The 24,288-nt window shown below is 40.4% G+C and overlaps 1 protein-coding gene across 1 annotated transcript in view; it reads right to left on the bottom strand.

The window, feature by feature from the left end:
* The window catches only part of ZNF704 (zinc finger protein 704), a 276,462-nt gene that overhangs the window by 221,446 nt on the left and 30,728 nt on the right, over positions 1-24,288 (bottom strand). Inside the window, exon 2 of the mRNA XM_021089176.1 lies at positions 3,812-4,053. Coding sequence (XP_020944835.1) covers positions 3,812-4,053 — 242 coding nt within the window. The remainder of the gene's footprint in view (positions 1-3,811; positions 4,054-24,288) is intronic.

Here is a 24,288-nt window from a genome sequence, read left to right as displayed (position 1 = left end):
CTGCAATAATTTGAAGGCTATTTTGCAGACCTTACTTACTCTACAATGCACTCATCCCCCCGCCCCCAACCCCGAAAAAAAAGAAAACACTTTCCTCTGAAATCAGTCAAGCAATATTCCACAGGAAAGTGAACCATCCTGCATTAATATAATTAACATAGTGCAGGAGTCCCGATGGCCTTGCGGGCAGTCTAGGACACTTCTCTCCAACCTTCCCCTGGTCTCTCCCTCCCTGGACTCAGACTTATACCTGAGTCTGACTTGCACCTGGGGCCTTCCCTGCCTCTACCCCTACCCTCCGGTGCTTATCCTAATAAAACGCTCACACATTTAATCCTGTCTTGGCATTTGCTTCCCAGATGACCCAGCCTAACACATCTGGATTAATATTTTCTTGAAACTAGCAACTTTTAAGCGGGTCCTCAGAATACGGGTAAAGAAACAGGGGTTGTGTAATGCAGATCTCAGATATGGAGCTCCTCCTCTGTTCCATGTATCCCCACCTTGGAAAAGACACTAATAAAAAGGAAATCTGGCTTTTTTTTAAATTTATTTATTTTTTTAATTTATTTATTTATTTTTTGTCTCTTTGCCATTTCTTGAGCTGCTCCTGTGGCATATGGAAGTTCCCAGACCAGGGGTCGAATCGGAGCCATAGCTGCTGGCCTATGCCAGAACCACAGCAATGCGGGATCTGAGCCGGGTCTGCAACCTACACCACAGCTCACGGCAACGCTGGATCCTTAACCCACTGAGCGAGGCCAGGGATTGAACCCGCAACATCATGGTTCCTAGTCGGATTCGTTAACCACTGAGCCACGACGGGAACTCCGGAAGTCTGGCTTTTAAATAATTGTGTCAAATTAACAACTTTCCTACTAAGTGGTTCTCCATTACATACAAATTGAACCAGTTCAAACAAGAAGGGAGCAAGTAAGGAACTGTTATTTGATTTTAGCTACTTAGGTGTCTGTCTCTTGATTGTAAGCTCCTCAAGGGCTGGTATCCTGCCTGCATCACTTTTAGACCTTGTACTGGGTTCAATAGTAGGTACTGAAAAAACGTCCATTGAATGGAGGCCGGAGATGAACTCAGTGGTGCTTAACTGCAGTGAGTACAGAAATTAAAGGGGGAAGGGAGTTCTCAGACCTTTCTAGGGATATGAAAAAATGTATATAAAATGTGTTTTTTTGAATGTTTTCATTACACAAACCATAGAAAATAAACTTCATTTCATTTTACAACCCATACAGAAAGTGAACAAAAATCTTGTTAGCTACAGTGGTGATTAGCTACATATAAAGTGCAAAAGATTACAGAGACTGATTCTAAAATGCCGAGGAACTCTACCCCAGTGATACTCTATTGGCTTAAATGGTTATCCTGCCTTTCTAAGAACTGGCTAAAACATAATGTCTGAATGGAGGAGGATAATTTGCAATAATCATATGGCTAGATAAAGCAATATTATACATATGTATATATACACACTCTATATAATACATATTATATATGATATATAAGATATAGATACATACGTCTACTTATACTAAGATTTCCTTATACCTGTAGACTTATTGAAACCTCATTATTTACACATTGGAGATAATTATATTTCTTCTTCAAAAACAAAAAGAAAAAACCTGTATCTTTCTACATGTCAGGTAAAAGTTTCTTTAAAACAAAATATTGATCTATATAGATGATAGTGGAAAGCTGACTTTTACAAAATAATTTGATAATAGTAAATGAAAATAGAACAGAAAGAGTTGAGAGTTAAACTCCATTTCTGATTGTTTCATCATTTTAAAAAAGCGCAATTTGTTTCACCAACTGTTATGTATTTGTGGTAATTATTACTACAGCAATGAAAATAAGTGTATCTGTGGAGATCTCAAACAATGAAGCTTTGACTAGTCTTTCCTGTAATAGATTAACACATCCAAACCATGCCTTGTCATTGGGAAATTTTTGCTGTGCATTAATTGATTTAAAACCTAATTAATTTCTCAATACTATTTAAGAACCCCGCAGTAACACTGGCTTGAATTTTAAGCAGGCTCAGTCAAGTTTCAGAAGGTGGAAAGAATATCCCACATACCAGAGTCAGAAAAGGCAGAAAACATTTTCTTCTTCCTTTTTTCATCATTTTCCCCAGAAACTATTGCAGTGGGTAAAATTAAAGAAGAAAAAAAAAAACTATGACAATTTGAAAGTATGGATTCCAGGTCTTTTTACATATATTATTGAAAATGTTATGTAGAATAAGCTCTACAGAGTTGCAAGTTTGCATGAAACTGTCTGGAACACTGGGAAGTCTAATTCTTGTCCTACAAGCTTAGGAGAAAATAAAACCATAGCTCTTCACATTTCAAATTAACATGTCATCTTCCCTATGAGTCAACCAAATAACAGATATGAATTGAAGTGTCTACCAGGTTCAGAGCATGATAGAACATTTCATCATGAATCTCCACTGAAAGGAATTAACCCTAAAGAATTTGGCATGTACTTTTATATGAAAAAATTAGAAAAGCAAGTAATTCCAAGTAGTTAAACAAAGGTAATGAATAGATGAAACTTTTCAATTAAAAGTTAAGGAAAACAAAAGGCCTATCATTTTACAAAATCTGACAAATTTGGAAACAGAATAGAAAAATACATAATTTTCTAGAGAAGGTACGTTTGCTCTAATACAGAAAGAAATGAAATTCCAATTATAAAAAGTGAGTAGGTAGAAAAGGAATATGTATTCCTTTTCCAAAGACACTGTTTTCCTAGTTAGCTTTCGGAAACCCCTCCAACACAGGCAGAACTTCTTAAACGATTGCTTATAAAGTTTCTTAATAAATGATTTTGGGTAACAAAATATATTTCACATGTTAAAAAAATAAGCAAGCTTTTATGCTATAGCATCTCCTTGCTTTTCTTCATTCAACGAATACTTATTGAGCCGCTCATATATAATTATACCTGGTTCTAGTGCTAGGGATTCAGCATGAAGAAGACAGCCTAAAATCACAGCCAGCATGATACTTACTTTTCAGGTGAGATCAATGATAGGCAAGAAAATAAGTCGAGGTCCAGCACGCATATTCTACTATTGCGTTATCATTCTGCCCTAGCATTGTCCTTTAGTTCATTACTGCTGGATGTGGTTGAAGTCATATTATAACGTGATAAAAACCTTTTCATAGTTCAGATAAAGCATCCATGGCCCAGTGCTAAGCTAGACCTGTCTTAAAAGGATCACCATGAATATAAGCCAGAGATCATCTGACTATACTTGCTTTAAACTGGCTATGCTCAGTCCTACATTTCATGTTTCTTCCACTTATTTATTTTTAATATTTATTCACTTGCTCTTTTTTTTTTTTTCTTCTTCTTCTTCTTTTTTGGCCGCCATGCAGCATATGGAGTTCTCAGGCCAGGGGTCAGATCCCAGCTGCAGCTGTGACCTAAGCCTCAGCTGCAGCAATGCCAGATCCTTAACCACTGTGATCAAACCTGCGTCCCAGCACTCCAAAGACGCTGTTGATCCCATTGCACCATAATGGACTCCTATTCTTTTGTTCTTTGTTACTCATTTGCCAAAATCTAATAAAACATTCTTTTCTAGAGCTACCATAGTTCCAACTACTGCAGCCTCAGAGTCAGTTCCAAAGAGCACGGGCACCTGCCCATTTTCACACAAGCAACAGAAAAAAGTTCCTGGCAGAAAAATCCTAAATCTGCACACTTTAAAGAGATATGGTGGGAACCGTACATGATTTCCAGGGGCAGACAAGTATAAGGTCTAACATTCCCTTACCTTGCTGGAGGAACGTCAATATTGGAAGAAACAACTTTTCGTTTTTGCTCAAGGAGACAGATGGAGCGCGTGTTTTCTTTTTCATGGTCAAGGGCTCGGTTGGCTTTTTTGGTGTCTGCTGTTTTCACATCTTCCTCCATGGCCAAGGGGAACAAGTGTTGATGAGACATTTTTTTACTAGAGTCACGTTTTAAGTCCTCTGGTTGAAATGTGAAGGTCATTTCCCGCTTAATGCTCCCCACCTGTGGAATGAAACACAAAAATTCTTACTCACCCAAAATATCAGCTTTGCATGACTATGGGCAGATGGCTGTGAGGCGAGACCACAGACTCTGCTGTCCCTATTCATCTCGAGATTTTATAGTTTAAATGCGAAAAATGTAACACAGAAATAACTGGCATTAAACATAATATACAATTACTAAAGCACCACTTGTCATAATGCAAACAAGAAGCATCACAAGCACAAGAGAAACTTTTCAGACATGCAAAAACCTTAGACTTGAAAGCATGAGACTTCTAAAAAGTCTAAACATTTGAAACATCACTGTTTTCTCTTCCACCACTGAGAAAACTCAAGTAAATAAATACTTAAATATTTCATGCTGATTATGTTTAACAGAAGGGAGCTATACATATGTAAAATCAAGCCTTATAGCTTTGACTATGAATACTGATCTCAACCTCTACTCTTTTTTTTTTTTTTTTTTTTTTTTTTTTTTGGTCTTTTTGTCTTTTGTTAGAGCTGCACATGCAGCATACGGAGGTTCTCGGGCTAGGGATCTAACTGGAGCTGTAGCCTCAGGCCTATGCCACAGCCACAGCAGTGCAGGATCCAAGCCACATCTGCAACCTACACCACAGTTCACAGCAACGCCGGATCCTTAACCCACTGAGTGAGGCCAGGGATCAAATCCGCAACCTCATGACTCCCAGTCATATTCATTTCTGATGCGCCAGGACGGGAACTCCTCAACCAACTCTTTAGTTCATGAAGAATTGTTCTTATCTATAGCAGTTAAGATCTTAATGAAATCCCTTGATTAGTATGACAATTAAAAAGTTGTATTAATTTTTCTTGTCATTTGTGACTAAATGAAATGATGATGAAAGTTTAAGACAAATATAAAACCTCAAGGAATTAAATCTGGTTATTTCAGATTTCAGAATTGTGATGACTGAAAAAGGAGACTAAAGTCTAAAAAAGGGGTTTTTAAACTGTCACTTTAACACTCTCTGACATAAATGACAGCAACATCTTCTCAGATCCACCTATCAGAGTATTGACAATAAAAAGAAAAATAAACAAATGGGACCTACTCAAACTTCAAAGTTTCTGCACAGCAAAGGAAACCCTAAACAACACAAAAAGACAACCCACAGAATGCGAGAAAATCTGCAAGTGAATCGACTGACAAGGGATTCATCTCCAAAATTTATAAACAACTCCTGCAGCTCCATACCAAAAAAACAAACAACCCCATCCAAAAATGGACAGAAGATCTAAACATACAATTCTCCAAAGAAGACATACAGATAGCCGAGAAACACATGAAAAGATGTTAGAGAGATGCAAATCAAAACCACGATGAGGTACCACCTTACACCAGCCAGAATGGCCATCAGCCAAAAGTCTACAAACAAGAAGTGCTGGAGAGGGTGTGGAGAAAAAGGAACCCTAGTACACTATTGGTGGGATCGTAAATTGGTGCAACCACTGTGGAAAGCAGTATGGAGAATCCTCAGAAAACTAAACATAGAACTACCATTGGATCCAGTAATCCCACTCCTGGGCATCCACCCAGAGAAAACCATGACTCGAAAAGACACATGTACTCCAGTGTTCATTGCAGCACTATTTGCAATAGCCAAGACATGGAAACAACCTAAATGTCCATCGACAGAGGAGTGGATCTAGAAGAGGTGGTACATAGACACAATGGAATATTACTCAGCCATTAAAAAGAACGAAATACCAGCATTTTTTGCAACATGGATGGACCTAGAAATTATCATGCGAAGTGAAGTCAGCCATACAATGAGACACCAACATCAAATGCTTTCACTGACATGTGGAATCTGAACAAAGGACAGACTGAACTTCTTTGCAGAACAGATGCTGACTCACAGACATTGAAAAACTTATGGTCTCTGGAGGAGACACTTTGGGGGGTGGGGGGATGTGCCTGGGCTGTGGGATGGAAATCCTGTGAAATCAGATTGTTATGATCATTATACAACTACAGATGTGATAAATTCATTTGAGTAATAAAAAAAATGAAAAAAAAATAAAGTGATTGGCACTTTAAAAGATTTGAGGTAAACTTGTTAAAAGTCTTAAGTGTATAAAGAAGAACCAGTCTAGCTGGTAACTTGGAGCCTCTCAAATCAGTGGGGTATGTTTCAAAATATACACATCTATAAGGCATTTCACAGGCCCATAGAGTCTCTCCCTTTCATAAAGCTGGTGTATGGAGACAGCAGATTTTTTTTTTTTTTTTTTTTTTTTTTTGGTCTTTTAGGGCTGTGCCCACGACATATGGAGGTTCCCAGGCTAGGGATCTAATCAGAGCTGTAGCCTCCAGCCTACGCCACAGCCATAGCAACTTGGGATCTGAGCCTCGTCTGCAACCTATACCACAGCTCACGGCAATGCTGGATCCTTAACCCATTGAGCGAGGCTAGGGATTGAACCTGCATCCTCATGGATGCTAGTTGGATTCGTTAACCACTGAGCCACAGCAGGATCTCCCATGGAGATAGTAAATCCTCACTCATTCGCTTAATCAGAAGATAATAATTTTTAATTTCAGGTAGGAGAAAAAGCCCAAAGAACTTGATCAAATAGGTTTAGAATTATAGAAGCTAGGAGTTGCCAGCGGGTAAAGAACCCGACTAGTGTCCATGAGGATTCAGGTTCGATCCCTGGCCTTGCTCAGTGGGTGAAGGATATGACATTGCTGTGAGCTGTGGTGTAGGTCCCGGCTACAGCTCAGATCCTGTTGCTGTGGCTGTGGTGTAGGCCGGCATTGCAGTTCCGATTTGACCCCTAGCTTGGGAACTTCCATATGCTGCAGGTGCAGCCCTAAAAAGACAAAAAGAAAAAAAAAAGAAAAGAAAAAAGAATTATAGAAACTTAAGCCACAAACATAAGGTATTTTCAGAATAAAATGAGAATGTGTTCGATTAACAGCAGAGACTGGCAAAGTATGGCATAAATGACTAGAAATTCTTGGACCACGGGAAATCTTTGAGGTTTCTGCTTGAGTCACAGCACCTGCTCACATATATATTTCCCCAGAGCCCAAGGATGACTTGTGCCTTGGGATCGCCTTGGCTGGAATGCATCCTTCTTGTGAACGCAGCTCTCAACTGAGCTCTTTGCTCCCCCTGGCCTTCACTTGGCAGGAAGAAGAGAGGGTCTTCCATGGCATTCCTGCCAGATCAAGCCCCAGAAAGAAGCCCATCTTTGGATTAAGTGGGTGAGTGAAAATTTACTGTCTCCACACACTGACTAACCCTCACCCTTACCCCAGCCCCAAAGGAAAACCCTCAGCAATTTCTGTCTACTTGTAACATGACAAAGTTGCCATATTTCTTAGAATGCATTGATTAATGAAGTAAAATAAGAGTCCAAGAAAAATGAGTGCTTTAAAGAGCTGTTTTAATCAAGTCATTCTTCCATAGAAAGGAATACGAAAAGGTTTCAAGCTTCTAAACTGCAATAAAAAAGTAAACATAAATTAAATGTAAGTAAAATTTTTCAATAAAAATGTAGTTTGGAAAATTGACAAATGTAATTATAAATATTTTAAATATCCACCACTAATCACTTTCAATGCAACTTTTTCTGCCTGGAGGTGGAAGTGAAAGGGAGGCATTTTTTCACTGCCATAGTAGTAGCTCATTCCCAGCCGAGGTTACAACAGGAATGCACTAAACACCGGCCATAAAAGATGAAAACAAAGGCCTGGTTTTGATGATTATAAATAGTTTCTCTCTAAGTGTCAAGTATTACATTCATTAAATATTTAAGTAGTCATTAGTATTAAGTTGTAGCAATAATTGACATCCATACCTCCCCTGGGGCCAAATGAACTGGTTAAATGAATTGATCAAGTTCTTTGGGAGTAGAAGGGGGTACAGCCAACACCCAGCTATTGTACCTCCAGGAAATCATCAGAAGACAACAGCAAAAGGAGGATATGAACCCCAATTAAATTTGAACCCCTATTAGATCAGCAGAAGAAAGCAGCTAAGGGAAGACAGGATCCCATCTGTACGAGATTTCCAGAAAATGCGAATCTATAAAGACAGAAAGCAGATGCGTGATTCCTGGGGCTGGGGTTGAGAATAAGAACTGTTTGCAAATGGGCACCAGAAAAACTTTCTCCAGTGATGCAAACATCCTAGAACTAGACTGTAGCCATTTGTACAATGCTATACATTTATCAAAAATCACTGAATTGGGAGTTCCTATCATGGCTCAGCAGTTAACGAACCCAAACAACATCCATGAGGATACGGGTTCCATCCCTGGCCTTGCTCAGTGGGTTAAGGATCCTGCGTTGCCGTGAGCTGGGGTGTAGGTTGCAAACACAGCTGGGATCCCACATTGCTGTGGCTGTGATGTAGGCCGGTGGCTGCAGCTCCGATTGGACCCCTAGCCTGGGAACCTCTATGTGCCTTGGGTGCGGCCCTAAAAAGACAAAAAAAAAAAAAAAATCATTAAACTGTATTCTTACGAGATGAATATTATAGCATGTATGTAAATTACACCTCAATAGTACTGTTGATTAAAAAAAGAAGGAAGAAAGAACCAAACCAGGAGTAACTGGTGTGTAACGTGTATTACCAAGAACCCCCTAGACTAGAGATTGTGGTGCCAATTCCCATCTGTGTCACAAAGAGGCAGCCAAGGAATGGTATCACAACCCAGGCTGCTGCAAATAGCTGTGCTATCCTATCCTGCACACAAGCAAGATAGGCCAAAATCCAGTTCCTACTCAGGCCAGGTACCCAGGCCTCTTCACCCATAGATGAAGGACATTTTTCTAACTCGTCCACCTGGAGAACTTTTTGTACTTGTTCTGCCCAAAGAGGACACTCTTATTTATTTTTTTTTCCCAAACTCCATAAATGCCTTGGTGACAAAAAGAAACACTTCTGGTGATCTACAGAGCCTGGGCCAAGTTAGCTTTCTTCCTTGAAGCTGACACCAATTAATTATGTGACTCATCTGAGCTGATATTTTTTGTGAATAGAAAAGTTGAGGAAATCTGAAAAATCACCCTGTGCCACAGCTCACAAGGAAGCAAAGGATCCAACAACAGAAGATAGCCAGAAAAAAACAAACAAGCCAAAAACAAAACAAAACAACAACAACAACAAAAAACTAGACATGGCAAATAATGTCAAGAAAGAAGAAAAACAACAAGACTATTAACTAGGGATTTCAAGGAGAAAATACAAGGCAGAGGTTTAGGAATAATCTTAGTCTGGGAGTGCCCGTTGTGGTGCAGTGGAAACAAATCTGACTAGGAACCATGAGGGTGCAGGTTCCATCCCTGACTTCACTCAGTAGGTTAAGGATCCGGCATTGCCCTGAGCTGTGGTGAAGGTCACAGACCCTCCATATGCCACGGGTGCGGTCCTAAAAGGACAAAAGACAAAAAAGAAAAAAAAAAACTTCATTTTTAAAAAGTGTCTCCTTTTAGTCTTTTTAAAAACCATTAGCATATATTATTTTTAAAATAAAATAATAAAAAGTCCTATTTCCACTTTGGAAAAAAAAAAAAAAAAGTATCTCCACAAGGGTGAGTTAATCTGACTGGATTCCACAGGGATGAGACTGCAAGTTGGAAAGCAGTGGTATCTGATTCTGGTTGTCAAATTTCAAGATGGACATGGACAACCTGGAACAAACACAGTGGGGTGGTCAGGATGACAAAGGATCTTATTGGAAGGAAATAGGAATATTTTGTTTAAAAACCATAAGGCTATGCAAACAATTGCCTTTGGAATGGATAAGCAATGAGATCCTGCTGTATAGCACTAAGAACTACATCAAGTCACTTACGATGGAGCATGATCATGTGAGAAAAAGAATGTATATATGTATGTGTGACCTGGTCACTTTGATGTACAGTAGAAAATTGACAGAACACTGTAAACCAGCTAGACTGGAAAAAATATAATCACTTAAAATAAAAATAAAACCAGAAGGTTTAAGGCCCACATAGCTTCTCTTAATTATGGGCAGAGCCCTCCTGAAGAGAAATGAGAGTGCTCCTGTGTTCCTCCGCAACCAGGGTCAATGATGCCCACTTGTGCTTCCTGAAAACTCTGTTCTGACCTTATGGTTTACTCTCTCTTCCTCTTTTCCGCTCACTCTTCCACCATGTTGCAAATAAAACATTCTGTGTCTATAAGAAATACTTTTCTTTTCTTTCTTTTTTTTTTTTTTTTTTTTTTTTTTTTGGTCTTTTGCCTTTTCTAGGGCCGCTCCCACGGCATGTGGAGGTTCCCAGGCTAGGGGTCTAATCGGAGCTGTAGCCGCCGGCCTACGCCAGAGCCACGTCAATGCCAGATCTGAGCCACGTGTGTGACCCACACCACAGCTTACAGGAACTTCAGATCCTTAACCCACTGTACGAAGCCAGGGATCGAACCTGCAACCTTCTGGTTCCTAGTCGGATTCATTAACCACTGAGCCACTATGGGAACTCCTAGGAAATATTTTCTACTTTTAACATGACTATGTATGATTTCATGGACTCATAATCTGTTAAGCAGGTGGAATCTCAGAGACTACCCAGTCTCAAACATGTTATTTTTCACTATAGAGTCTGAATGTACTTTCTTTTTATGTTCATTTAACACAAAATATATGCTTGTTGTTAAAATTGCAGTAAAAATGTGTAAAACTATGGATAAGAGAATATGAAAGAGAATGGATGTGTGTACATGTATAACTGAATCACTTTGTTGTACAACAGAAATTATCACAACCTTGGGAATCAACTATACTTCAATAAAACTTTAAAAAATAGAAAAAATTGGAGTTCCCGTCGTGGCGCAGTGGTTAACGAATCCGACTAGGAACCATGAGGTTGCGGGTTCGATCCTTGGCCTTGCTCAGTGGGTTAAGGATCCGGCGTTGCCATGAGCTGTGGTGTAGGTTACAGACGTGGCTCAGATCCCGTGTTGCTATGGCTGTGGTGTGGGCTGGCAGCTACAGCTCTGATTGGACCCCTAGCCTGGAAACCTCCATATGCCGTGGGAGCGGCCCTAGAAAAGGCAAAGGACAAAAAAAAAAAAAAAAAGAAAGAAAGAAAGAAAAAATTTTAAATGTGTATAAAATAAAATGAGGACAGTTTTTGCTTTCCCGCTCTCCTACCAACCCTGCCCAGTCAGGTCCAACCACTAGAAACAACAGCTTTTAAGACTTACTGCAATACTTCAATTTACTTAAAATGCATTCAATACCTACATGTGTATATACACTGTTTGGAGTGTCTAAACATGAATGTCATTACACTACATGTATTCTTCTGTAGCTTATTTTTTTACTTCACAATGGGCATCTTATCATGTTAGTAGTAGATCTACTATATTTAAAATTTTTGAACACTATAACATTTCATAGATCATATATATATATATATATGTCTTTCTAGGGCTGCTCCTATAGCCTATCGGGGTTCCCAGGCTAGGGGTCAAATCAGAGCTGCAGCTGCCAGCCTACACCACAGCCACAGCAATGCAGGATTCGAGCCGTGTCTGTGACCTATCCCTGGCTCACAGTAACCCTGGATTCTTAACCCACCGATCGAGGCCAGAGATCAAACCCAACTCCTCATGGATATTAGTCAGGTTCATTACCACTGCACCACCACAGGAACTCCATAAGACCATATTTTTTAACCCATCTTTTCAATTTTTGATGTGCTTTTCAATTTTTCATCATTAAACATAATGCCACAGTGAACGTCCTTGTATGTATGTATGCATATACCTGTGCGAGCATTTTTGTAGCAAAAATTCCTGAAGCTTAGAATTGCTGACTCAACCAATCACAATTTTCTTTATGAGGAAACAAACTATGGAACATGCATAAATGGACATACCATGAAGTCACTGAAAAAAACGGTATCAGGAGAAATCCACAATCTTATTAAGAGGAACACATTCGTTCAAGCTGCATACTAATACGTTAGGCATGATTTCACTGCTTTTAAAAAACAAAGCTGTTTGCTAAAAATCTACACACCTTAAGGAAAAGAAGATAGGATGGGTCAGCAGGGCTCTTTCACTTCTTTTATATTTAGATACACACATATAGCTGTATGCACAATTTTTAATTGGTGGGATTATGGGAGATTTTTACTGTTTTAAGGTTTTCAAATTTAAAAATAAAGAAATAATATCTGTAGAGATTCACAAAGATTAGGGTATCTCTACAGAAATTATTTCTTTATTTTTAAATAATGCTCTGTTCTGGTCAACACATTGAAGGAGCTGGCACCTCCAACCAGAGTTGGTGGGAAGATGCATGTTCCAGCATGGCAAAAGGCACAGATTTGAATCGAACACCCCCTTGTTTTAGTAATTCTACATCTAAGGGGGAAAAAATGCCTAGAAAAGCATGCAAAGATACTTATCACAGTATTTCTTATAGTATTAAAAATGCAAATTCCCTAAACATCCATCAATAAATTTGGAATTAAATATGATGAAATAAAATGTATAGTTAAGGCGTTCCCGTCGTGGCGCAGTGGTTAACGAATCCGACTGGGAACCATGAGGTTGCGGGTTCGGTCCCTGCCCTTGCTCAGTGGGTTAACGATCCGGCGTTGCCGTGAGCTGTGGTGTAGGTTGCAGACGCGGCTCAGATCCCGCGTTGCTGTGCCTCTGGCGTAGGCCGGTGGCTACAGCTCCGATTAGACCCCTAGCCTGGGAACCTCCATATGCTGCGGGAGCGGCCCAAGAAATAGCAACAACAACAACAACAAAAAGACAAAAGACAAAAAAAAAAAAAAAAATGTATAGTTAAAAACAAAGACAGTTCTAAATTTATTGAAATGGAAAGAGTTAATACATTAATTGAAAAAAGGAAATTCAAATGAGTTTATGTAATACAATCTTAAGGAGGAGAGATATATTATATATTTATATATACAAAGAGAAAAACAATTCTGAGAGGACGTTCCAAGATGTTAAGAATGGTTTTCCTTGGAAGCAGATTTATAGTCCCATTTTGCTTTTTATCCTGTTTGTAATTTTTACAGTGTTCATTACAATGTTTGGTATTTTAAAACCTACAAAGTTATTCTATTCTTAAAAAATAAAAATCATTTTTGCATAATTAAGTTTCTCAAGAATCTGGCATTGACATAGCTAATACTTTTTTTCCTTCTACTAGCTTTCACTTATTACTATATATGCATATACTAAAGGGGGAAGTGAATTACTTAAAATTATCCTTCCAATTGTACTATTACTTTCATTGATTATCAGTACCTCCAAGTGTACTGTACCACAATAACTAGCATTGAATTCCTTCTTCCTACCCAACACAGAAGCCCTTCAATAGCACATTACAGACACACATGCCAGTGTCATTTCTTGCAAGGGATCAAAGCTTCAGTGTTCAATTACATGAGAATACTACCAATTACAAAGTTAAGTAACAAATAAAACTCAAAATTTTTATTCCAATGAACAGCCTTTGTTTTCCTAGAAGATAAACAGCATATCTATAAATATGATATACTTGGGAAAATTGCAATTTTTTAAATAAGAAGTTAACAGGGTCTATTTAAGTCTTAAATTTCTCTAAATGGTGTCCTTTGTAAACTGGATGCCTCTTTCTAAGACAGGAACTGAAGCTCATCAGCTTTTCTCAATACAAAAACATCTGGTTTCCATAGGAGGATTCTAACAGCACACCAGGAAAGAGAATGGCTGCTAACATCAACCCATTTACTTGATCAGTTCTTCCTTCCGTCCACACTCAAGTGTATTCCAAGGCCACCTTACTCCCAATACCCTCCCCACAAATACATGGTAATAAGATGCTAAAATGCATGTGCCAGCACTCACTCTGAGAAACTGTCCTCACTTACTCACCTCAACCCAATAAGATTTGAGGAACTGACTCTGGAGATAATGCGATTTCCAGGAAATAATCTGCAGAAACTCAACACATTGGCCTTCTGGGGTTTTCAGTATAGTAAGAAAGTAGTATGGAAATTCTAGATAAGAAAATGAAAGGCCACAGCAAAAACCACTCTTGGAGAGCAAGCCAAGGGAGGCAAATGAATGGTCCACTTGGCTGAGCAACACTATAAGATTCCTGCACTCACCAGGCAACTACACAATTACATCTGACAAACTATAAGAGAATTATTCCTATTTCAGATTGTGTTTCCTCACACTAGAATTTCCTTTACGATCTTACTTTCAGAAGTTCCCATTGTGGCTCAGCGGTAACTAACCCAACTAGTACCCATGAGGATTCAGGATCCATACCTGGCCTCGCTCAGTGGGCTATGGAGTTGCCGTGAGCTATGGTTTAGGTCTCAGATGTGGCTCAGATCCTGCATTGCTGCAGATCCAACTCGATCCCTAGCCTGGGAATTTCCACATGCTGCAGGTGCAGCCCTAAAAAAGCAAAACAAAACCAAAACCAAAACTTGCCTCAAAACACATAAATATACATATTTAGTGACTGATGACAATAACACATCAGCTACAGTGAGGAGCATGCAATCACACCCCACCCTATATTTTAAAACATGCTACAAAAGAAGCTGAGTTTATATTAACAATAGGAACAACTGATTTTTAGTTCATTGAAAATATTACCACGGAGGGTCATGCTCAAAAACAGATCAGACTCCTGAGTCAACTGATAGAGGCTATGTCCCAAAACAGTTAACAGATTTCTATTCCTCACTTCCTAATAAATTCTCTAAATTTCATGCTAGGTATACAGAAAAATAAGTTGGATGGCAAATTGATTTTATCCAGTCCTAGTGTATAGCTGTAGTAGAAACACTTTAAAAACAACTGCTTCTCATCTCTAGCCCCTTGATTATTCCCTTAGCCCTCTGAAACCAACAAAGCATTTTTTTGACTGTTTGATCCTCAAGTTTATTCTTTTCTACACAAGACAGAGTAACTGGCTGATGAACATCAGCCTGAGTTGGTGGTGTGATGATGGGCTGAGAAGAAAAACTCAGCACGATAGAGTTGAGACCCTGTGTTAAGTTTTGGCATCGCTCACTCCAACCACACAGCTACACTACCACAACAATCAGTGCTGTTAATGCTGGGTTGAGTACAGCAAGTTTTACGTCTGATATCTTGACAATTTATATTCAACAAAGCGTGACTTGGTTTGCCAAATGGAAGATTAGTCAGCCACACACTTAGGAAAGTTATTGAAAAAAATCTCTGGTGGAAGACTACTTGGCTGAAGTTTCAAGCCTTCTATTAACATGATGCAAGTGAGAACAAATTATGTATTTCCAAAGAATAATCCTTTCTAAAAAGCCCTGAATGGAAATATCTCTTCCTCTAAAATCCAAGACTAAATTCAAGCTTAGTTAAGGTCATCTGTATATTTTTCCCAAACAAATGTAAGTAGAGAGAGGAAATATCAATGAGTCAATCTCATTGGATTTAACTTTAAAGAATTTTGAACGTAACACATTAATTAGGTATTCCACTTATTTTACATAAGTCAAAGTTAAATTCAACCAAGCGCACCCAGTCCATGTGCAAATCCTGTGGCCTTTACCTTTGGGATACATCCAGGATCGATCACCTCTTACCATCTCCACAGTTACCGTCTTGGTCAAGCCACCATCATCTCTTGCCTGGATTTGTCCAATGGTCTCCATCCTGCATCCCTGTCTCCACCCTTGCTCCGCCTTTCCCAGCCCCCAGTTCCATCTCAATAACAGTAGCCAGCCTTGTCCCTTAGAAACCAGAGTCAGATCATAGCCCTTCTCAGCTCAGAATCCTCCAACGGCTCCCCATTTCCCACAGAAGAAAAGCCAAAGTCCTTGCAGTGACCTCCAAGGGTCCATTTGGTTTGGCCCCCTTCTATCCTTGTTGCCCCCCCTCTCCTGCATCCTTCCTCCATTCTAAGCCCTTCCCCCATTCTTATGGGCCTAGAACAGGCCAGGCACACCCCCATCTCAGGCCTTCTCACTGACTGCCCCATCTTCCAGGAATAATTTCCCCTCCCATATCCACACTGCATGGTTTTTCACCCTTTCGGTCTTTGTTCGAATGTCTCCCCTAAGAAGTCAACTCTGACCACTCTATGTAAATTGCAAAGATCCTCTCCCATTCCCATATTCTCTTCTATGCTATTCTACAGCACTTAGAATGAACTGTCCAACTTACTGTTCAGTATGGTTATTGTTCGGGCCATACTGCCACAGTCTTTCTCTACAAGGGTAAACATTTTTGTGTCCTGACGTTTCCTAGTACAGAGAAGAATATCTGAAATAGCGTAGGCCCTCAATAGGCATTGGGAGAATAAATGAATGAATGAAGTTTCAGGTGATGCTATGTGCTATATGCTGGCACCAATGAATAAAAGTCTAAAGAGGCTGGATGCCATGTTCCCAGAGCTGCAAAGAGTGGGGTCATAGCAGATTCAAAAGAAATTTCCTAGGTGACAATGAAGGAAAGAGTGAATTGTGCTATAATTTGGGGAATAGGTAAAAAATAAGTACAGGATGGCCACCATATTAATGTTTTCCTCATCAAGTACTCAATTTTATTTCGTGGAAGACTTTTATTTCCAAGAATATAATCCTGATTTTATAATAAAATCTATAGAGCAAACAGGGGTTTTTTAATTTTTTATTTATTTTTTTTGCTTTTTAGGAGTACATCTGCAGCATATGGAAGTTCCCAGGTTAGGGGCCAAATTGGAGCTACAGCCACTAGCAAACTGGAGCTACAGCCACTGGCATAGGCCACAGCCACAGCAACATGGGATCCAAGCCTTGTCTTTGACTACACCACAGCTCACAGCAACACTGGATCCTTAACCCATTGAGCGAGGCCAGGGATCAAACCTGCATCCTCATGGATCCTAGTCAGGTTCATTAACCACTGAGCCACAAAGGGAATGCCCTGATTTACTTTTTAAATGAAGGAATTCTGAACCCTTCTCCTACAAACATTACCAAGTTAATTAATCCAGGACAAACCTGTAGAGAAAGAAGGTGGAATTTGAGAAGCAAGTCCCAGTTAAAGTTCTATGACTTTCAAAACTCTTGGGAGTGGAAATTCCTATTAGGGGCAGGACATGGAGCAGCCTGGTCCCCAAGGATGCCCAGGAACACTTCTTCCCACCTATCTCAGGCTCGCAGCTAATCTAGCCCACCTCCTCTCCCAATGAATTCTATTAGAGTCAAGAATAATAATGATAATAATCCATGTTATCTCTCATTTCTTTCGTATTTGGTTTACAGTGACTATTTTTGCTGGTGGAATTTGGGCCCCACCTAAAGATTTTTCCTAGAAACCTCTTTCTGAAGGAGAACAGGCAGCTGTTTTGCTGAGTGGCAGCTGACCTACAAAAGACCTGTCCATAGTGATTGCTGTGACTGCCACATAGAGCCCACTGATTGCACTGCCCACCACCACTGCTGGGAGGAGTGGGGCCCCTGGGCACAGAACAGGCCTGGGATGCTTCTGCCCCTACCTCACTGAAGCTTCACCCCAAGGGATCTCACTCTGCCCCTCACACTAAATAGAGAGGCTGTGCTGAAGACAACATACCTTGCAGAGTCTTTTCAATGTCCTCTCCTAGAGCCCATCTCTCATCTCCCTGAAGTCCCCTCTCCTTCCCTTGTGAGAGTCTCTGAGTAACCCTGTCCCCATCTGGCCTGAATCCTAGGCACAAACACACACAGCAAAAAAGAGGTGATTCGGAGTTCCCATTGAGGCTCAGCGGGTTAAGGACCCCACTAGTCTCCTCGAGGATGAAGGTTCGATCCTTGGCCTTGCTCGGTGGGTTAAGGAACCAACGTTTCCATGAGTTGCAATGTAGGTCGCACATGTGGCTCGGATCTGGTGTTGCTGTGGCTGTGGCAGAGGCCAGCAGCTACAGCTCCAATTCCACTCCTTGCCCCGGAACTTCCATATGCCATGGGTGCAGGCGTAAAAAGAAGGAGGAGGAGAAGAAGAAAAAGGAGATTCACGGCAATTCGAGCAGTCTGTTAGAGTTTATTTTCTTCACAGGTTACATGGTTAGCTGTCATTGACCTGGGAATCCAACCAGACTTTAAACACAATGTCTCTGACCAAACCACATATTTCCCAAAAAGTGGTTAGATCAGAACTTTGGGCTAAGTTGGAAAATGTAGTTCTGATATGCATCAAGAAAAGGGCAAATCAGTTCTCGAAGAGAACAATGCTTAATTCCTCTGGCCAACAAACAGGACCAAGAAAATTCTTTCTTTCAGGAATCTGATCTAAAAGACCAGAAATTGATGTCAGTGCAGAAACTGCTGTCAGTGCTGGTGCCTTGCAGTGACAGTGTGCGTGGCCAGGCCTGGGACAAACAGAGGAAACTCTGAAAGACTGAGGAGGCAGGAGAGAAATGGGAACAGAGGGCAGGAGGGTCCTCAGACAGACCCGGCATCTGAGATGCTGCCTCATCGCACCCTACACCCCACAGCCCTCGGGCCTAGTCCACACCCAAGCACACTGGCTTCAGGCCATTTCCGTGCCTGGACACCTGCACAGCACTCCCCATCATCAGACTCCCCACCCCACCCTCCTCACCTCACCTTCCTTCCTCGTAAAATCTGAGCTGGTTTCAACTCCTTGCAACAAAGAGAGCTGGATTAAGCAACCCAATGCCTTGAATTTCCTTGGCAAGAAGAACCATCAATACAGTTTTTCCACTTCATCAGCGGTTGCCATGGGCTAGCACCACTTCTTTAACTTTCAAAGCAGATTTTAAGTAAAAAAGAATGCCGGTTGCTAAGGGTTCTTCCTTAAATATATATTTTACTTAAATCCAATTTGTCATTCCTTTGAGCAGTAAACAGCAGGTGAAATCAAAAACTAAAGTTGAAAGCTAATGAATTCACATTTTAGCTCGAGTTGTGTTCTTAATTCTCAGACAGCCAATTACTTCTACTAGCTGCACAGATGCCTAAATAAAATCTGCTAATAAATGCAGCTAGAGTGTATTCAAGAGATTAAACAGTACATATTAGAATAAATTTGTATATCTTCTTATCATAAATGTGATTTTTTAGAAGAATGGTCCAACAGGTGTATGAGAGAGTTGATGGGAATATGTGAGAGAAATACCTCCCACCTCAACATAGTTTTTCCTAAGAAGCTGGCTTGACGGAATAAGTGGGCTATCCTATGATAACGAGTGGAGAAGGACCTTAAGATAAAAAGGTGTGCTCGTGGGGTTTCAACCCGCTCACCATCCTGCCTTTCTGCCCTGCTGCCCATAGACTGCAGGCTTGTTTAGCCAGCTGTAATAAACATACGTGTGTGTGTGTGTTTGTGCATGTGCACACACATGTATGCACACATGCACATGTATGTACAAATGAATAAACACAACACAAATACATTCACACACATCTCCTAGTTGTTCTGCTAGTGCCCTGACTGATACAATATAAAACTTGCTATGACAAATATATGCCTCTCCCTCCCCATCTCTGGTGCTCCAGATGCTAGCTGGATGCAAAGAACAAGTTTTGCTCTGTTTTGTATCCCAGACACCTGATATAGGTACACTTGGCACATACAGCTGCTTGTAAATATTTACTTACTTAATGTAATTAAGTGATGATAACAAGGCAATGGGGCCAGCCCGTTAGAGGTGAAAGGAAGATTTGTAAAATCAGGAGGCAGAGGTGATTCACAACACTCTGAAGTATACAGAAGACAATAACAATAGCAGCAGCAGTAGTAATAATAATAATAATGGCTACACTTATTAAGCCCTTACGAAGTACTAGACACTGCATTAAAATTTCTTTGTATACATTATTTCATTCCAATCCCCAAAAATCTTAAGAGGAAGATCTTATTATCCAAACTTCATAGGTAAGAAAACTAAAGCCCATGAGTTCCCATCGTGGCTCAGTGGTAACAAACCCAACTAGGATCCATGAGGATGCGGGTTTGATCCCTGGCCTCACTTCTATGGGTTAGGAATCCAGCGTTGCCTAGAGCTGTGGTTTAAGTTGCAGACACAGTTCAGATCCTGCGTTGCTGTGGCTGTGGTATAGGCCAGCTGCTATAGCTCTGATTTGAACTTCCATATGCCATAGGTATGGCCCTAAAAAAGAAGAAAAAGAAAACGAAGAAAAGAAAACTAAGAAGAAGAAATTATGTCATTGACTCAAGGTCTCCCATATATTTTACCTTAAAAGAAAAAAAAAAAGCCATTTTCTTTTGACTTTGCTCCAGCTCTACTACTGCACTTCTGCTGTGCTCCCTGTGACGGTCAAGTTATTGACAGTGAGCTCTCTGCACTCCCTACTGCTTATTTACTTTTGGACTTACTTCTTCCAGAACAAAACGAAAAACAGGCTTTTGCTAGGGTCACCGTGAACTATATCTGGCTAAGTTTAATAAATGCATCCTTTAAAATTTCCATTCTCAATTGAACTCCCATTCTCTCAATACTAAATACAATCAGCCTCCTCAAAGCATTATCCTCTCTGGGCACGATGATGGCCAGACCAGTCTCAATTCTTTTTTGCAGACCAAGACAACAAAATTCTCTAGCTAGTTTAAGCAGTGAGACAGTTACTGGTGGTTCCTAAGTCTCCAAGGAGCCTAAGAGTCAGGTTGAGATGTTCCACAGGCCAAGTGCACGAAGCCAGGAAGAAGGTCAGACTCAGAAGGTCCCCACCAGAAATCTGAACTGGCCGAAGCACCACAGCACTGCCGCCCACCATTCAAATCCCACGGCAACCAGTACTGAAAGCTAGAGGTTCCACAATGGGTGCCCCAGCAGCACTAGGAAATTTTGACACTGTTTCGCCAAGAGATCTCCTCTGCACAGGGCTACCTCTCACCACCCTACTTGTGCCTTGGTGCATGCCTCACGTGGGGGCACTGCCTTAACAGAACCTAAGTCACACAGGATGCTAGCTGCAAGGTATTCTGGGAAATTCCCACCATAGCAGCAGGGAGAAATAATATAGAAGGGGAGGCAGAGGTGTTCAATGAATCTACACCAATCTACAGTATCTGCCACCTCACCATACATTTCTGAATTTCTAGATTTTTTTCTTTGTAGCCTCCTCTGTATCCTACCCCCCCACACATTTTTTTTTTTCTTTTTTTAGGGCCACACCCAGGGCATAAGGAAATTCAGACTAGGCGTCAAATCAGAGCTACAGCTGCCACCAGTACAGCCACAGCCATAGTCACAGCAACTCGGGATCTGAGCCACATCTTTGACCTACACCACAGCTCACAGCAACACGGGATCCTTAACCCACTGAGTAAGGCCAGGGATTGAACCTGCATCCTCAGGGATACTAGGCAGATTCATTTTCCACTACACCACAGTGGGAACTCCCCAACACATATTTTTATTTAATCTATGTACTTTTATCTATTTCTATCATGGTAATCTTCTTTTTTCTGGGACTACTACAATAACTTCTTGTCTTATCTACTCACTTCCACTTTTACCTCCTGAGAATGTTATTGAAGGAATCAAGTAGAAAAAAGGATTCATAGCTTTAACATACCATATAAAAATCAATGCTAATAGACTACTGTTCTTCATTAAAACTATTGAACTTTTAAAAACATCATTTCAGTAGGCAACTACTTATGTGATACAACTTAAAGGGGCCATAAAGTTGTTGATATATACATTCCAATGGCTAAGAATGATGACAGAAATTTTATCGATGGGGTTAAATCTTATTTATATCATTAACCTAGCATCCCTGGTTAAAATATAAATATCCCAGAAAAGGAGTCAAGGCTTGCTGGAAAATCATTTAAAACTGGAATCAAATCCCAGCTCTGCCATATTTTCTAGGTAGTTGATCTGGGGCAAGTTATTAACCTTTCTGCACTTCAAGGTCTGAGCATCATCTGTAAAATAGAGATGATAGGTTGGTAGAAAGGATTAAAGGGAAATACCTAGTAAAGTGACTGATGCGTGGAAAACAGACCATGAACTCTAGCCCTTTCTCTCTGGCAATTCCTTACTGAGAATTAGTTTGTGAGAGTAGTTAATAACCAGTGTGATGCTAAATGAAAGACAAAATGCCCTAGCAACCTGACACGGGCTTAATGCTTCAAAGGGACCACAAAGGTACAGAAAAGGAGACTCTGCTGGGGGACTACAAGGCTCTGCTCAGTGAGAACAGTATGGATCACCAGAGGCAGCAAGAGGTAGGTAAGGCTTCTGGGGAGCCTTGAGTGGGAAACAGGTCATGAGAAAAGCAGAAAGAGCAATAAAACCAGGAAGAGATCCCGAAAGCCACCTCTCTCTTCAAGGCTTTTGCTTGGGGGGAGCCCAGTGGGGTGCCATCAGTGTCTCTGACCACTGTCCAAATCATTCCACTGCCTGAGCACTAACCTCCCTCAGGAAAGCACAGGAAGTAGCACAGTGGAAGATGGGCAGGAGGCGGGAAGAGGAAGTGCTCAGTGAGAGCACGTCATTCCTGGCTTTGCTCTGTATCCCAAAATGTGTTCAACAACAGTAGCAATCTTCTTCACGTCAATGGGATCCCCCTTAACAGAGACAGAGGGCAAGCCTGGAAGCTAGAAAGTGGACCAAACCATTTGATGGTTACCTTCTCACTTGCTGACATCTGCTTTCATCTTCAACTCAAGAAATGAGCCAAAAGACAACTCTACTTTGGCCGTGGCTCAAATATACATATGGCTGCTTACCACTGCAAATCATGTAGAAGAAATTCTTCTCCATCAATTGAAAAAAATATATTTAGCCTATGGCTTAAGTCAATGTAGAGTGTATTAAAACCAGGAACTCTGTATTAGTGTTTAGTGAAGTAGGAACTTCATATTGGTTTTTACATTCTAGAATGGCTGCGTTCACTTTACTATGTTCAAAGACAGAATTTCTAGGGGGTGGGAATTTTGCAAGTAGTTTTACAGGCTTTGTGTGATAAAATTCTCCTTCTAAACACAACTGTGTGGCTTTGACATCCTCAGTACAAGAAATGAAACTCGGCTGGCAGCCAAATAGCACTTCTCCCTGGACCCTACACAGAGCAAGTGATTAATATGTGTTTATGATGTCAAAGATCATACATTTCAATTTCTTTAAAGTTCAAGTCTTTTGTTCAGATGTTAGCTATTTAAAGGATACTCCATAAAAAGAAGGTAAAATATGAATAAGCCACAATTTATTCTCTGGCTTCAAAAGGCAAATAAGTTGTTTACAGCCAGAAGCATGTACATTCTTCCAGGAAAACAGCAGACAAGTGATAGACACTATATAAACACCTTCTGTATCTCTGTATAACACACAATTTTCAAGTATATGTTAATACATTAATTCCCAACTAAAACATCTCCTAATTTTCTTATTTAAAGATCATTTTCAAGGAACTCTTTATAAAAGAGGTTGTATAAAAGATTTCAAAGGAGATAAAAATTCTAAAGCTTGAATATTTATTCCAACCCACCCATACACTAGTCTCCTTTTTCCCCATGAAAATAAGGAAAAAAATGTATTTTAGTAGACTTCTGAAAACAGTGTTTGCTTCAAAAGTCAGCATTCGTTTAACAAATATTTTTACTAGGTATTGTAGGCACAAGGGATAATAGAGAAAAATACATATATACATATGTGTTTATACTAAAAAAGTATAAAGGTCCCTAAACTTATGGCACTTACAGATCAGTGGGAAAGAGAGGCATAAATAAATGAAGTGCACAAACATAAACAATATTACAATACAGTAAATGCTCTGATAGAGAAGTTCAGGTAGAAGCTGTGCGCACAGGAGAAGAGAATAATAAGAGAGGTTTGGGGGAAGTTCCCATTGTGGCACAGTGGAAATGAATCTGACTAGTATCCATGAGGTTGCGGGAATCCCTGGCCTCGCTCAGTGGGTTAAGGATCCCACATTGCCGTGAGCTGTGGTGTACGTCACAGACGCAGCTCAGATACTGTTTTGCTGTGACTGTGGCTGTGGCTGTGGCCAGCAGCTACACCTCCGATTTGATCCCTAGGCTGGGAACTTCCATATGCCACAGGTGCAGCCCTAAAAAGCAAAAAAATAAAAATAAAAGATTGGTCTGGGAAGGCAACTCTAAGAAAGTGTCTTTGTCAGTTTTCACTGCTATAATGGAAATACCACTAACTGGGTGCCTTATACAACAAACATTTATTCTTCGAAGTTCCGGATGCTGAGAAGTCCAAGATTGAGTCGCTGGAAGGTTTGGGGTCTGGTGAGGGC

This window comes from Sus scrofa, chromosome 4, assembly GCF_000003025.6.
Source record: "Sus scrofa isolate TJ Tabasco breed Duroc chromosome 4, Sscrofa11.1, whole genome shotgun sequence".
Classification (NCBI taxonomy): Eukaryota; Metazoa; Chordata; class Mammalia; order Artiodactyla; family Suidae; genus Sus; species Sus scrofa.
This window is presented reverse-complemented; position numbering and strand designations above follow the sequence as displayed.